Source organism: Crocuta crocuta, unplaced genomic scaffold, assembly GCF_008692635.1.
Source record: "Crocuta crocuta isolate KB4526 unplaced genomic scaffold, BGI_CrCroc_1.0 scaffold124, whole genome shotgun sequence".
NCBI classification, from domain to species: Eukaryota; Metazoa; Chordata; class Mammalia; order Carnivora; family Hyaenidae; genus Crocuta; species Crocuta crocuta.
The window spans coordinates 5,039,384-5,054,965 of record NW_027551573.1 but is presented as its reverse complement, the minus strand read 5'-3'; the positions used below and the strand labels follow the sequence as shown (position 1 = coordinate 5,054,965).

General features: G+C 40.3%; 1 protein-coding gene across 3 annotated transcripts in view; it reads left to right on the top strand.

The window, feature by feature from the left end:
* The window catches only part of FTO (FTO alpha-ketoglutarate dependent dioxygenase), a 381,469-nt gene that overhangs the window by 152,261 nt on the left and 213,626 nt on the right, over positions 1 to 15,582 (top strand). For all 3 annotated transcript variants that reach the window (XR_013331932.1, XM_077751416.1, XM_077751417.1), the window contains exons 5-6: positions 7,715 to 7,794; positions 14,647 to 14,790. Coding sequence is in view for 2 of the 3 variants with exons in the window: in XM_077751416.1 (XP_077607542.1) it covers positions 7,715 to 7,794; positions 14,647 to 14,790 (224 nt within the window). In the remaining variant the exon portion in view is untranslated. The remainder of the gene's footprint in view (positions 1 to 7,714; positions 7,795 to 14,646; positions 14,791 to 15,582) is intronic.

The following is a 15,582-nucleotide window of genomic DNA, read 5'->3' as shown; positions in this document are numbered from 1 at the left end:
CCCCAGCGATAGTTCTGTATAGAGTAGTGCATTACTCCTGTGTACCCCCACTGACTCTTAACACTTCTTAAATTATCCTTTATTTTCTTCATAGCGCCCCGTATCTGAATTTCTTGTTTATTTACTCTTTATACATCTTCCCCATCAAAATGTAACCTCCATGAGAGCAGGGACTTTGTTTTGCTCACTGTGCCTGGAATAGTGCTTGACAGATAGTAGTTGCTCATCCAAACATTAAATTAAAGGATGTAAATGGGTATTTTCTTTTGCTGTGAGAACACTCCAGAATAACTATATAGTTATGTGACTTTATGTTAATCTCAAGATGGTAAGTTATGGAGTCTTACAGAATTACAACTTCTCAGTTCACAATTTTTTTTTAAAAAAAGAATTTGCTTTTGATAGTAGTTTAGGCTTATAGCAAAATTGAGCAGAAAGTAGAGTTGCCCTATACTTTGGTCCCCATGCATACACAACCTTTCTCCCTGTCTACATCGTGCATCAGAGTGGTACATTTGTTATAATTGATTAACATACGTTGACATGTCATTATCACCCAAGTCCATACTTCACATTGGAGTTCATTCTTGATGTTGTATATTTTATGGATATATTTTATGGATTTAAATAATGCATTATGAGTTAAATCTCCCATTATAATATCATACATAATAGTTTCACTGCCCTAAAAATCCCCTCTAATCCTCTTCATCCTCTCCCCCACACTCAACCCCTTTGTACTTTCTCTATAGTTTTGTCCTTTCCAAAATGCTGTGTAATTGGAATCTTACAGTATACAGCCTTTTCAGACTGGCTTCTTTCACTGAGTAGTATGTATTTAAGTTTCCTTATTTCTTTTCGCGACTTGATAGCTCATTTCTTTGTAGTGCTGAATATTATACAATTGCCTGAATGAGCCACAGTTTATCTGTTCACCTACTCATAGCTATTTTGTTTGCTTCCAAGTTTTGGCAGTTGTTGATAAAGTTGCTATCAACATCTGTTCACAGTTTTTTGTGTGGACATAAGTTTTCAGCTCATTTGGGTGAATACCAAGGAGTTCAGTTGCCTAGTCTTATGATGAGAGCATGCTTAGTTTTGTAAGAAATCACCAAATGGCCTTCCAAAACACCGGCAACATTTTGCATTCCCACCAGCAATGAACGGGTGTTCTATTGTTCCATTATTTTTGTCAGCATTTGGTGTTAATCAGTTATCAGTGGATTTTGACCATCCTCTTCGGTGGGGGTTGGTGTCTTGTTTTAATTTGCAGCCCCATGACAAATGATAATGAGCATCCTCTCATATGCTTATTTTTGACCTGTGTATCTTCTTTGGTGGGGTGTCTGTTGAGAACTTCCGTCCATTTCTTTAATAAAGTTGTTTGTTTTCTTGTGGTTGAGTTTAAGAGTTCTGTGTATTTTGAAGCACAGTGTTTTATTGAGCATACCTTTTGCAAATATTTTGCCCCAGTCTGCAGCTTGTCATCTTATTCTCTTGACTGTCTTTCACAGAATGGTTTTTAATTTTTATGAAGTGTAGCTTGTCAGTTATTTCTTTCCTGGGTCATGCCTTTGTTGTTGTATCCCAAGAGCCATCACCATGCCCAAAGTCATCTAGATTTCTTCTTATGTTATTTTCTAGAAGTTTTGTACTTGTACATTTTATATTTAGATCTATGATCCATTTTGAGTCAGTTTTTGTGAACCGTGGAAAGTTTGTGTCTAGGTGCATTTTTTTTTTGTTGTTTGGTTTTTTGTTTTGGCAGGTGGATGTCCCCTCATTCCAGCACCATTTGTTGAAGAAATTATCTTTGCTCTATTGTGTTGCCTTTGCTCCTTTGTTAAAGATCAGTTGATGATATTTTTATGGCTCTCTTTCTGGATTCTCTTTTTTTTTTCTGTTCCATTGATCTGTTTGCCTTTTCTTTTGGCCAATAAAACATTGTGCTGATTGCTGCAGCTCTACAGTAATTCTTGACTTTGGGTAAATTAGTCTTTCAGCTTTGTTCTTTTTCGATATTGTGTTGGCTATTTTGAGTGTTTTGCCTCTCTGTATAAACTGTAGGACCAGTTTGTCAGTATCCACAGAATAATTTGCTAGGATTTTCATTGGGATTGCATTGAATCTATAGGTCAAGTTGGGAAGAATGGACATCTTGACAATAGGAGCCTTCCTATCTATGAACAGGAAATATCTCTCCATACATTAGTTCTTCTTTGATTTTGTTCATCAGGAATTTTTGTTTTTGTTTATGTAGATTCTTGTATATATTTTGTTAGATTTTATATCTAAGTGTTGTATTTGAGGGAATACTAATGTAGTTGGTAATGTGTTTTTACTTTCAAATTCCACTTATTCTTTAGGAAAGTGATTGATTTCTCTGTTAACCTTATATCCTGCAACTATGCTGAAATTGCTCATTAATTCCAAGAAGGTTTTTTTAGTCAGCTTATTTGGAATTTTCTACAGTCACAGCATCTATGAAGAAGATAGTTTTATTTCTTCCTTCTCAGTCTGTACACCTCTCCCCTCTCCTCCCCCCCCCTTCCTCTCCCTTCTCCTCCCCTCCTCTCCCTTTCCTTTTCCTGTCTCCTTACATTAGCTGGCACTTCCAGTATGCTATTGAAAAGGAGTGGTGGGGACACGTGGGTGGCTCAATTGGTTAAGCATCCTACTTTTGATTTTGGCTCAAGTCATGGTCTCACAGTTCATGAGTTTGAGCCCTGCACCCGGCACTATGCTGATGGCACAAAGCCTGCTTGGGATTCTCTTTCTCTTTTTTCCCCTGCTCTGCTCACGTACATGCTTGTGTGCTCTCTCTCTCTCCCAAGATAAATAAATATTAGAAAAAAAGAAAAGGAGTGGTGAGAAGAGACATGCTTGCCTTGTTCCCAATCTTATTGTGAAATTAAGTTTAAGTATTATGTTAGCTATAGATTTTTCGTAGATGCTTTTTATCACGTTGAAGAAGTTACTCTTTAGTCCTAGTTTACTGAGAGTTTTTATTATAAATTTGTGTTGGATTTTGTCAAATTTTTTTTCTGCATCTATTGGTATGATCATGTGACATTTCTTCTCTAGTCTGTTGATGTGGTAGATTATATTAATTGATTTTCAAATATTGAGCCAGCCTTGCATACCTGGATAAATTTCAGTTGGCTGTGGTATATAAGTCTATAAAATGTATATAAAAGTATATAAAATATATACTGTCAGATTCTATTTCCTACTACTATATTTTGTTGAGGATTTTTGCATTCATTCTCTCAAGAGATATTAATTGGTGGTTTTCATGTAATATCTGTCTGCTTTTGGTATTAGGGTTTTGCTGGTTTCATAGAATGAATTAGAAAGCCTTCCTTCCACTTTTTTCTTCTGGAAGAGTCTGTAAAGAAGAGGTTTAGTTTCTTCCTTATATGGTTGGTAGAATTCACCAGGGAACCCATCTGGGCCTTGTGCTTTTTGTTTAAGAGGATTATTAATTTTGATTCAATTTCTTTAGTACATATAGGCCTATTGAGAATTTTTTCTAATGTGAGTTTTGGAAGATTGAGCCTTCCAAAGGAATTGATCCATTTCATCTATGTTATCATATTTGTGAGCAGAGAGCTATTCATAGTATTACTTTATTAGCCTTTTAATATCCATATGATCTGTAGTGATGCCCCTTTCTTACTTCTGGTATTAGTAATTTGTGGTTTTCCTCTTTTTTTTCTTAGTCTGGACAGAGGCTTGTTGATTTTATTGATCTTTTCAGAGAACCAGCTTTGTTTCATTGACTTTCTCTGTTAATTTTTTGTTGTTGATTTCCTTGATTTCTGTTCTAATTATTTTTTTCTTTTTATTTTAGATTTAATTTGCTCTCCATTTTCTTAATTCCTAAGGTTGAAGCTTATATTACTGAGTTTAGATCTTTCCTTTGTAATATATGCATTCAGTGTGTTAAATTTTCCTCTTTGAAGTGCTTTTTCTGCATCTGACAAATTTTGATGTTGTATTTTCATTTTCATTAAGTTAAAAACACTTTAAAATTTCTCGAGATTTCTTCTTTGGCCATGCTGTTTAGAAGTATATTGCTTAATCTCTTAAGTATTTTGGTATTTTCCAGCTGTCTTTCTGTTACTGATTTCTAGTTTAAATTCTTATGGTCTGAGAGCACACATTGTTTGATTTCTATTCTTTTAAATTTTGGGGTGTGGGGTGTGTGTGTGTGTGTGTGTGTGTGTGTCCCAGGATGTGATCTGTCTTGGTGAATGTTCCATATGAGCTTGAGAAGAATGTGTATTCAGCTCTTGTCAGATGAAATAGTCTGTAGATGTCAGTTGATTGATGGTATTCTTGAGTTCACCTGTGTCCTTACATAGGAGGTATTAAAGTCTCCAACTGTAATGGTGGATTTGTCTATTTCTTCTTTCTATTCTATTAGATTTTGCTTCACATAATTCGACTCTGTCTTATAAGGCACATACACATTAAGGATTGTTGCATCTTCACGAAGATTGACTCCTTAATTGTTAAGTAATGCTCTCTTACCCCTAATAATTTCCTTGTTTTGAAGTCTGATCTGTCTGAAATTCATACAGGTACTCCAGCTTTGTTTTGATCAGTGTTAAACATAGAATAGTTTTTTTCTACATCCCTTTATTTTTAATTTGTGTATGTCTTTATACTTAAGTGGATATCCTGTAGACAACATATAATTAGGCTTTGTTTTTGCATCCACTCGGATAATCTCTGTCTTTTAATTGGTGTATTTACTCCTTTGACATTGAGAATGATTACTGAAATAATTTATTCATTCTTTAATGTTTCTTTATTTTTGAGAGAGAGAGAGAGAGAGAGAGAGAGAGAGAGAGAGCGCGCACAAGAGAGGAGGAGCAGAGAGACAGGGAGACACAGAATCTAAGGCAGGTTCCAGGCTCTGAGCTGTCAACACAAAGCCCCATGCAGGGCTTGACCTCATGAACCATAAGATGATGACCTGAGCCAAAGTCGGAGACTTAACCAACTGAGCCACCTTGGTGCCCCTAATATAACTGATTTCATAGCTACCTTATTTATTAATGTTTTCTATTTGTTGCCCTTGTTATTTGTTTTGATTTTTCTCTTTGGCCATCATTTCTTCAGATATGTATATTTTCCTGTCATTCTCCCCCTTCTGAGAATCCAATTACATTTATATTAAACTGATTAATAGTATCCCAGGTCATTGATGCCTTTTCCTTTATTTGTAGTCTTTTTTTCTCTGTGTGCTTCAGTTTTGGATGGTTTCTATTTCTGTGTATTCTAGTTCACTGATTTTTTTTTTTCCTGCAGTACCTAAAGTGCTGTTACTCTAATTCAGTGCGGTTTTTTTGTTTTGTTTTTTGTAATTCCAAATACTATATTTTTCATCTTTATAAGCTTCATTTTATGAATATATATATACACACACACACACACACACACACATATGAAAGCTATATATGTGAAAGAAAAGAAAGATGTGTATATATCTTATATAATATACCTATGTGTCATGTATCATATATGTCAGGTATATCTTTCATTTCTCCTCTCCTAGTTTTTTTTGTTTTTTTTTTAGGGTTTTACTTTTAAGTCATCTCTACACCCAGTATGGGGCTCAAACTTACGACCCTGAGATCAAGAATCACATGCTCCAGTGACTAAGCTAGCCAGGCACCCCTCTTCTCTGTTACTTTTTAAATGGATGCTCAATATTGTGAATTTTGTTTGGTGTCTGATTTTGTTAAATTCTTTTAAGTAGCGTTGGACTTTGCGCTAGTGACTAATTAAATTGTTTGGAATAACTTGAATCCTTTGGACGCTTGGTTTAAGCTGTTAGGTGGGTGGAGGGCAGCCTTTGACATAGAACTAAGTTAGCCCTGCTACTAAGATGATGCTTTTCCAAGGACTCTATCCATTCTCCTATGTAGCAGGAGCCATTCTAGCTCTGAGAACACAAAACCTCCCAGCCCTGTGTTAGGTCTGAGATTTCTTTGGCCTGTTGTTTGCTGGTGCTTCTCCTGTCGTTGGGAAGTTTTCATTCACACACGCACTGGTCAGCGCTCAGCCGAAGGCCTGAAGGAACCCTTCTGTCGACATCCACTTGTTTTCTCTCCGTGCAGGTTCTCCTACCCTGGTATCCTGTTGTACAAACCCTTGTTGCCTTGGCCTTGGCCTCGGCCTTCCTAAGCCCCAGTTCCTAAGCTTCCTAAGCTCCTGAGTCCTCACAGCTCAGCAAGAAGGAAAACTGACAACTCTGGGTTCTCTCTCACTCCCCACTCTCTATTCTGATTTTGAAACCTACCATAAGCGAGGGCAATTTTAGGGCTCATCTATTTTATTTTTCTATCCTGGGGATTGTATCTTGCTCTGTTTTCCAGTGTCAGAAACCTTTGCTTCTTATGTTTGGTCCATTTAATAGTTGTTTCAGGTAGGAGGGCAAACCTTGTGACTGTTCCTCTGGAATGTTCAGAAATAGGAGCCCTTCAGTTGCCATTTCGCATTTCCACTATTTTGTTTAGAAGTTAATTTTCCTGGGGTGCCTGGGTGGCTTAGTCGGTTAAGCGTCCGACTTTCGCTTAGGTCATGTACTCGCGGTTCGTGGGTTCGAGCCCCGCGTTGGGCTCTGTGCTGACTGCCAGCTCAGAGCCTGGAGCCTGTTTCAGTCTGTGACTCCCTCTTTCTCTGACCCTCCCCTGCTCACCCTGTCTCTCTCTCTCTCTCTCCTAGAAATAAATAAAACATTAAAAAAAAAAAAAAAGAAGTTAATTTTCCTGACACGTGTAAGGGTGTGGCGGTCTTTGTCTTTTAGTGTAAATCATCGTGGGTCTTGGTATCTTGGTAAGAAGCCTCTGCTGCCTATCAAGGAAATCATACACTGCTGGGGAATAGTACTGATGAGTTCTCTTCTTTGAAATAGAGGGAGTGATGTCCTAAACAGAGGGGACAGAAGGTTTTTTTTTTTTTTTTGCCTAACATGGGGCATCATTTCTTAGAATATGCAACAACTTGGCCATTGGTTTTCTTTCACTGCATGTGGTTTGCAGTTGATTTTTCGGCTGATGAATTCACCACCTACTCCATTCTTGGGTTGTGAATCCATAGGCTTGAATTCTGTTCTGAGGGCCAAGACTCTGCGACTGCTGAGTTGGTTGGTTTTTTGCCTGGAAAAATGTTAGGGCAAAATTGATATTTTGATTGGGGAGAGACAGAGGCAGATTTTCAGATGAAAGCTGTTCCACCCCAAATAATGTAAAAAAAAATTTTTGGGCTTATTATGTAAAGGCATGGGTAGAATTAGATGTATCGTCGGAATGAGAAAGAAGTTCATAAATAGTAAACTTAATGGCGAGGGGGCATCATAAGACCACACATAAGCAGGGTCGCTGTATGTACTGTTTGTTAAAGACGGTCCTGGTTTACACTTGTTGTTTTGGAGTAATTAATATCCCCTTTCACCCTTGGATAATGTAATGGCTCTGATGTCTGTCCGTAACACTTACACACGTACAAAGTCATCCTAGTTAGAAATAATGGCTTAGGAATATAAAGTAGGTGTTAATTCCTTGGCCATTGCTGTTCTTGAATAATGGATTTACTGTATACTTTGTATGTTTGTTGAACAGTTTATTATAGTGACGTGTGTGTGTGTGTGTGTGTGGTTTTATTTTATTATTTTTTTAAATTTTTGGTATTTTTCCTACAGACGATCTCAATGCCACCCACCAACACTGTGTTTTGGCTGGTTTACCACCTCGGTTTAGTTCCACCCACCGAGTGGCAGAGGTAAGTGTAAATAAAAATGTGTTTCAAACTTAATTGGATGTGACAGTAGTGGTTGAATGAGCAATTTCACATAGAGTTTTGGAAGAGTATTTGATAGGAAAATTGCTTCCATCGAACTTGACTTGAGCCTTTATTTACTTGCTTTTTCAGCTTTGAATTGTGTTGGATACAGTTTTAGAAAGTGCATTCACAGCATGGGATAAGTATATTTTGCTTCTTTGGGGTTGTTTCTTGGAGAAGGTAAAACATCATTGGCAGGTGTTACTAGTTAGAGATTTTCTTAGGGGTTTGTATCTGTCAAGGTCAAAGACAGGAGATGGCCAGAAGGAAATGGGGTGGATTTGTGTGCTTGTGCATGTGTTAGCTGTGACTGGCTCTGATGGTTGGGAATTTATATTTCCCTTAACTTTTTGGTCACGCTTCTGGGCATGTGAACGTAAATTAAGGAGAAAGTTACAGTGGTGCCAAGGAATTTCTGAGCTCCCCAGTTGTGTTCCTAACCCAGACTTTATTGCTCAATTCTGCCACCACTTGCAGTGGCCCATGGTCAGCTGATGAGACGAGTTCAGAATGGAACCCTAAGAGGTGAGGAAAAACTCTGAATAGTCACCCTGGGGTACTGGGTGATCAGTTAAGAAGGGTTCCCTAGAGCAGGGGAATAATCAGGAGAGGGACGACAAGTTGATCTCGTATCCAAGCTTGTTTTCTGTGCTTTTGCTCTGTAGGTTGACTTTTCATTGTACTACAGGGGGACCAGGGTGGGAAGTTGGGCAGAAGAGATACAACGAAGTAGCAGGGAAACACAAGCACAAGGCCGAGACTGCAAGGCTGTGGCTCGTCTTGTGGTAATTCCATAGCTTTTCTCGTGAACCGGCCATGGTGCTATGGGGCAGAGAGGGCACAAGGGTCTGCTGCGTCAAGATGCCAGCCAGCCCATCAAACATCCTTCCCTGCCTTCCTCCTTATGCCCCTTTCTCCTCTCTTCCATTCACTCGTCTCAATATTTGAGGGCCAAGGTGGCTCAGTCGGTTGAGCGCCAACTTCAGCTCAGGTCATGATCTCCCAATTCGTGAGTTTGAGCCCCACACTGGGCTCTGTGCTGAAAGCTTGGAGCCCAGAGCCTGCTTTGGATTCTGTGTCTCCCTCTCTCTCTGTCCCTGCCCTGCTTGTGCTCTGCCTCTCTCAAAAATAAACAAGCATTAATAAATATATATTTGAGTGCCCGTTACGCATTCAGCAGCACTACAGGCTTAAGAGATGGAGCCATGAACATCATCAATGTGACAACTCTGGCCACTACCTTTGTTGAACTTCCATGTTAGTTAGGGAGACAGATACCAAACAAAGAAACACACAGGTAATTATCTTTGAGATCTAAAAGTAAGTTCTCTTAGGAAGTTGGGAAGGAAGGACTGTCTGAGTGGAGGGAGGAACTTAAGAGTGAATGCATGATTGAACAGACCAGTGAATGAACGAATCAGCTCTTTATTGGATGCTTTCCCTGTGCCAGGCTCTTGGCTGACTCTCGAGCCTGGGTGATTTAGGGATGCCATTGCCATTAGCAGAAATGGCAGTGTACGTATTAGGGGAAGACAGTAGTGCATTCCGTTTTGAACACACTGAGTTGGAGCTGCTCCGTGGAGCGGTCCAGTGGGCAAATGCAAATAAGGGATTAAAACTCTCCTCCACCTCCTGCAAAAAGTACATACCTACACAGAAGCCTCCAAAAGGCACCTTACAGAGTACAGTTTGAACAGTGCCCCTGTGGCCTGATTTCCTTTTTCCCAGGCAGACCAATTCTAATAGAGTAGCAGTGCTTTCAGAATATCCTGAGGTTTAGCCTTTTCTGCTTGCTCACAGCTGTGTTTATATCTTCTCATTTTTAGACAACATTGCGAACATTAATTAACTTTCCAATAGCGAGGTGGGTATGTATGGTAATGCTATGGGGAGAAAAGCATTATCTCAAATCTAAGTCTTTTATAATCTCTGTACTTCAGTTCCAGCTACATGATCTTTTTTTTTTTTTTTTCCTCCCCACTAATTAGGCACATCCAGTGTGAGTGATGTGACTATCTTGCTTTCTGTATTATGGATCAGGTCAGCACACTATGGCCCATGGGCTAGCCAGCTGTTTTTACAAATAAAGCGTTAATTGAAACACAGCCACACTCCTCTGATTCTGTGTCATTTTTGGCTGCTCTGGAGTTAGAGGGGCAGAGCTGAGCAGTTGCAAGAAGACCTATGGCCGCAAGCCTAAAATACTTACTATCTGGCCTTCTAAGAAGAAATCTGCTGACTCTGTTATATATGATCTTATGTACAGGCTTTAATAATCACCATAAAGTAAAAAGTAATTTTGGAAAAATAACCATTTTAAGGTGATTTTTTATTTCTATGCAAAGTCAAAAATGCTGATGTTCAATGCTGGTGAAGTTATAGTGAAACATACATTCATATAGTTCTGGAAGGTTTTCTAATTCGTATACTTTTTGGAGAACTAGGTGGGGATGTGTTAAATTACCATAAAAATACTCATATTTTTCATCTACTAACACTAAGTTTGGGAATCAAACCTAGGAAACAATTCAGAAGAAGTATATATGTGTGTGTGTATATATATATATGTGTGCATGTATATGTATATATATGATATATACGTATGTACGTGTGTATGCATATGTGGGTATATGTATATGTCTATATTTATATGTGTATATATTTTTTATATATATTTACTTATAAACAAAGGTGTTTAAAAACTTTTTTTTTATGTCTTTATTTTGTTTTGAGAGACAGAGACCAAGAGCAAGTGGGGGAGGGGCATAGAGAGAGGGAGACACAGAATCGGAAGCAGGCTCCAGGCTCTGAGCTGGCTGTCAGCACAGAGCCTGACTTGGGGCTTGAACCCATGGACTGTGAGATCATGACCTTAGCCGAAGTCGGACGCTTAACTGACTGAGCCACCCAGGTGCCCCCATACAAAGGTGTTTAGAGTAATTAAGAGTAGCGAAAAGTTGGACAGAACTTCAGTGCCTTTGTAGCACATGACTGGTTAATTAAATTGTTATCACCTCCATGAGCAATCATTGAAAATGGTAGTTTTGGATACTCACATACAGAGAAAAACAGCCTATACACTGTTGTGTACTTACTGATCACAACTGTGTGAACCAAGACCCATATGCACTAAAAACAGTAAAAATTGAGAAAGGTGACAGGATCATGTTTTTATCTTACTTAGAAATTCTTGTTTCATGATACATTATTGTTTTCAGTAAGAAAAGAGGGAAACGACTTTTTCTGATATGAAAGTGACATCACTATTTCCCTCGACAGAAGAGGGGAAAACTCCGGGCAGTGTCACAGCCCTTGCTTGTTTCACGAGTGTCTTCTTGCCTGTCTCACCTGTGTAAACAAAGTGGTTTGCGATTTTCTTCCTATTCAATGTGGGAAGGAAGCGATGGTCTGAAATTCATCTTAGTTAATCAGAGAAGAAATCTAGTTAGTTTTCTGGTTACATGTGACCAGATTATGTCTGACAGCTCTTTTTTTTTTTTTTTAATTTTTTAATGTTTTTATTTATTTCTGAGAGAGAGAGAGACAGCATGAGCAGGGGAGGGTCAGAGAGAGAGGGAGACACAGAATCTGAAACAGGCTCCAGGCTCTGAGCTGTCAGCACAGAGCCCGACGCAGGGCTCAAACCCACGAACCGTGAGATCATGACCTGAGCCGATGTCGGATGTTCAACCGACTGAGCCACCCAGGCGCCCCTATGTCTGACAGCTCTTGACCTTTATCTGCTTTTAGTTTTCTTCTGGTTGGAACAGAAGAACTCCATTCTCCTGAATATCTTTTTTTTAAATTTAGATTTTGTATGTAATATATTTTGAATAGGTAATTACTCAAATGGTTCAGACTCTAAAAAGGACCCAAGAGTAAATAGCTTAAAGTCTTTTTCTTCCTCCTAAAGCCAACCAGCTCCTTCTCCCCAGAGGTACCCAGAATTATCAGATTCTTATTCTCTTTTCTGTGATGCTTAATATGTATACAGACAAATATGTGTTGATATTTCTTATACAAATGGTAGCCTATTCTATATACCATTCTGCACTTTTGTTTTAGGGTTGTGGTGATAAGTGCTTATCAATATGTAATTCTTAGGGTAGACAATAATTATTTTTGATATGACACCACAAGCACAAACAACCTAAGAAAAAAATAGATAAATTGGACCTCATCAAAGTTAAAAACTTTGATTCTCCAAAAGGTTCCATCCAGAAAGTGGAAAGAGAAACTGCAAAAGTGTTTTCACATTACTTGTCTCACAAGCTCCTTGTGTCTAGAATATATAAATAACTGTTACAACCCAGTATTTTAAGAGATACATAATCCAGTGTTTTTAAACGACAAAGGATGTGAATAGACATGTCTGCAAAGCAGGTCTATAAATGGCCAATAAACACACGAAAAGATGTTGAACATCGTTAGTCATCAGGAAGATGCAAATGGAAACCCCAGTAAGGTATCACTTCACAGCCACTAGAGTGGTGATGATTAAAATCACAGTAGCAAGTACCGGAGAAGATGTGCAGACACTTGGAACCCTCACGCGCTGCCGGAGAGACTATAAAATGGTTCAGCCGCTTTGGACCACAATGTGACACTTCCTCTTCCTCAGAAGTTTCAATACCCTACGACCCAGCAATTCCATACCCAAGAGAAATGAAAACTTCTGCATGGTGGCTTGATTCGTAATAGCTGCGAAAAAAAGGAAACAACCCAGAGGTTCATCATACCATGGATGGAAAGGCAAAAGTGGTAGGTCCTTACAATCATCTGTGATTCGGCAGGAAAAGGGAGTGAGTGACCGATACCTGCTGCAGCGTGTGTATGATTATATTTCTCTGGGTATGTATGTCTAGGGTAGCCAAACTGTAGTCACAGAAAGTAGATTCACGGTGGTCTAGAGCAGGGAGGGTTGGCCGGAAGGAGAGGAGATGACACAGAGCTCGTACAGGGCTGCAGAGTGTGTTTTGGGGAGATGACGAAAATGGTCCAAAGCGAATTGTTAAAACGGTTGCCTAACTGTGAATGTACTAAACACCGTGAATTGTATGCTTTCCACGTGTGACTTCTCTGACGTGTGTATCCTGTCCCCATAAAATTGTTCCCTCAACTTCCGCCCAAAACATAGGCCTCGTTGTAGGCTCTTTCCAACAGATAAAACCCTGTCCACCCAGGAAAAGAGTCACCCCCTCCCTGTTTTCGGCTGCAGGTGTGACTCCATCATAGTTTATTGAACGGGTCCCCTACTGATGGGAAATTCAGGTTGTTTCTAGTCTTTTGTTGTAGTCAATGGCATTGTGATAAGTAACCTCTCGTGCAGGTCACTCGATCCTTGGGAAAGTAAAGGTGTGAATACAACATGTTTATAGACAGAATGTCATTTCATAAGCGGTTGTAGGTGTGGCCCAGGGACAAAAGTGAGTGGTGACTCAGCACCACTTTGTGTTTTTTCTTGGTAGCATATTGGAGCTGCCTGCCGTTGTGCTCCCAGTGCTCTGAGATCTTCATATTAAATACGCACTCGTCAGGCTTCTGTTTTTGGCACCGTAACTTTGTTTTTCCCAGGCTTATCCGTGACACCTTGCGTAAAATGGCAATAACTGTACAAAGGACTTTTATAACCAGGGCATTAGCCTTCAAGGTTCTTTCTAGGGGATCTGTTTGAATTATATACATGAAAATAAAAATACTTGAGTGATATGTTTTCCTCCTTGGGTCTAAAGAATAGTTGTAGCTTTTTATCATGCTAGGAAATCACGTCATCATCCGCATCCTCTCCTTTTCCGGCAGATGTCAGTCGGAGGAGGAGTTTGTCCATCTGACCTCTGTTTTTCTCCCACAGACACAGAGAGGGATGAACTAATTATCTGCCCTTGCCCATACTAAGTGAGGCCTTTGAACATGCCTTGAGGGCTCGAGCCAGGTAGTTTCCAAGTTTCCCATTCTACCAAGGACTGGCAGCTGCGTACTGTATGGTTTTTGCAGAAGAGGAAAATGAGTTCTTTGCCCCATGTTTATAACTTCAGTTTTGTGTGTGTGCCAGTACTGTTCCATTTTGTGGGCTGCCGGACCAATCAGGCCGGTTGCCTTTCTTTCCCATTCAGGTTCAGGGCGCTTGTAATAAAGTCAGTGTCTTGGTTAATTAGTCATTCAGCCAATAACTGCTTGCTAAGTTTCTTTTATATTTAGTACTTGGTCCCAGATGCTGCAATATGTGTTGAAAGAAATATATAATAAGGGACGCCTGGATGGCTTAACACCACTTAAGCATCCGACTTCAGCTCAGGTCATGATCTCGTGGTCTGTGAGTTTGAGCCCCACGTGGGGCTCTGTGCTGACAGCTCAGAGTCTGGAGCCTGCTTCCGATTCTGTGTCTCCCTCTCTCACATCTGTCCCTCCTCTACTTGCGCTCTCTGCCTCTCTCTCTCTCAAAATAAATAAACATTAAAAAAAGATAAAAGAAATATATAATAAAATGTGTGTATGTGTCTGTGTGTGCGCGCGCACACACATGGCTTTAGCTTCAAGGAGCCCACTGTTTTGTGATCTAAGGCCCATAGAATGAAAGAAGCCCAGCCAGAAGAGTGGCCCCAGTGAAGGCAAGCTCGCAACACAGAGCCCAGTGAGCAGGCCACTCTAGTATTTCTCAGGCTGAATAGGGGCTGAGCTGTGGGGGCGTCAGGTGAATGTATGGACAAGGGACAAATGTGGATACCCCTAGGAAGAGTTGCTGGTAAACTTGAGTTTTGCTCCTAATCCTGATGGCTGGTTCTGTCTCTGCAGTGTTCCACCGGAACCTTGGATTACATTTTACAGCGCTGCCACATGGCTCTACAGAATGTTCGCGACGAGGCAGACCTTGGTGACGTTTCCTTGAAATGCTTTGAGCCCGCCATTCTGAAACAAGGAGAGGAAATCCACAATGAGGTGAGGACTTTCAAGAACCAGGGAGCGGCTCGCAGGCTAACAGGTTGATCGGCCGTAATTTCATGTGCGTGTAAGACCTGAAATTCCTCAGTGAGAGGCAAAGAATAGTTTATTACTTAACAGCAACAGCGGTAGCCAGAGTATCGGCATTTTTGTCCCAGTTCTGCAAGCCTTTTTCTTCACAGGGTAACACAGAGCAGGAGCCGTAACCTGCACATGCAGGGGTTGTGTTATAGGAGAGGAACTTGAGCAAAGGGAGCCCGAATCTTTTCTAGTAGGTAGTAAGCACGCCTGGCGTTTGCTCCAAACAAGACACCATCTTTATCCTCCAAGTCTGTTAGCGTCCCTGCCCTTTGTCCTTGTAGGAGAAGCTGTATCGTCCAAGGCTGTTCACTGTACCAGCCATTCTTGCAATAACGAGGCTGAGATAGAGGGAAGGCAGTACCTTGCTCATAGGACACGCAGAAGCCCAGGACTCATGAAGAACAGTCTTCTCGCCGTGGGAGACCCCACCCGTGGGCATGGGGGGGGCGGGGGGCGGACCCTAGGAGCAAGTGTCCAGGCCCCGCTTTTTATTTGCAGAGTGAGGTATGGGGTCTGCATCCGTGAGACGAGCAGCCCTGGGTCCCACCAGCCAGTGTTTCACAAACTTTGCTCTTCTCAGTAACCCCCTCTCAGCTTTTGCTTTACCTTGGGACTGTAGGTATCATTGACCATTTAATACCTTTGAAAACTCAGCTCCTTTTTATGTAAATAGGTTTTCTTTGAAAAGGAAGCTTTGTACTACCACTT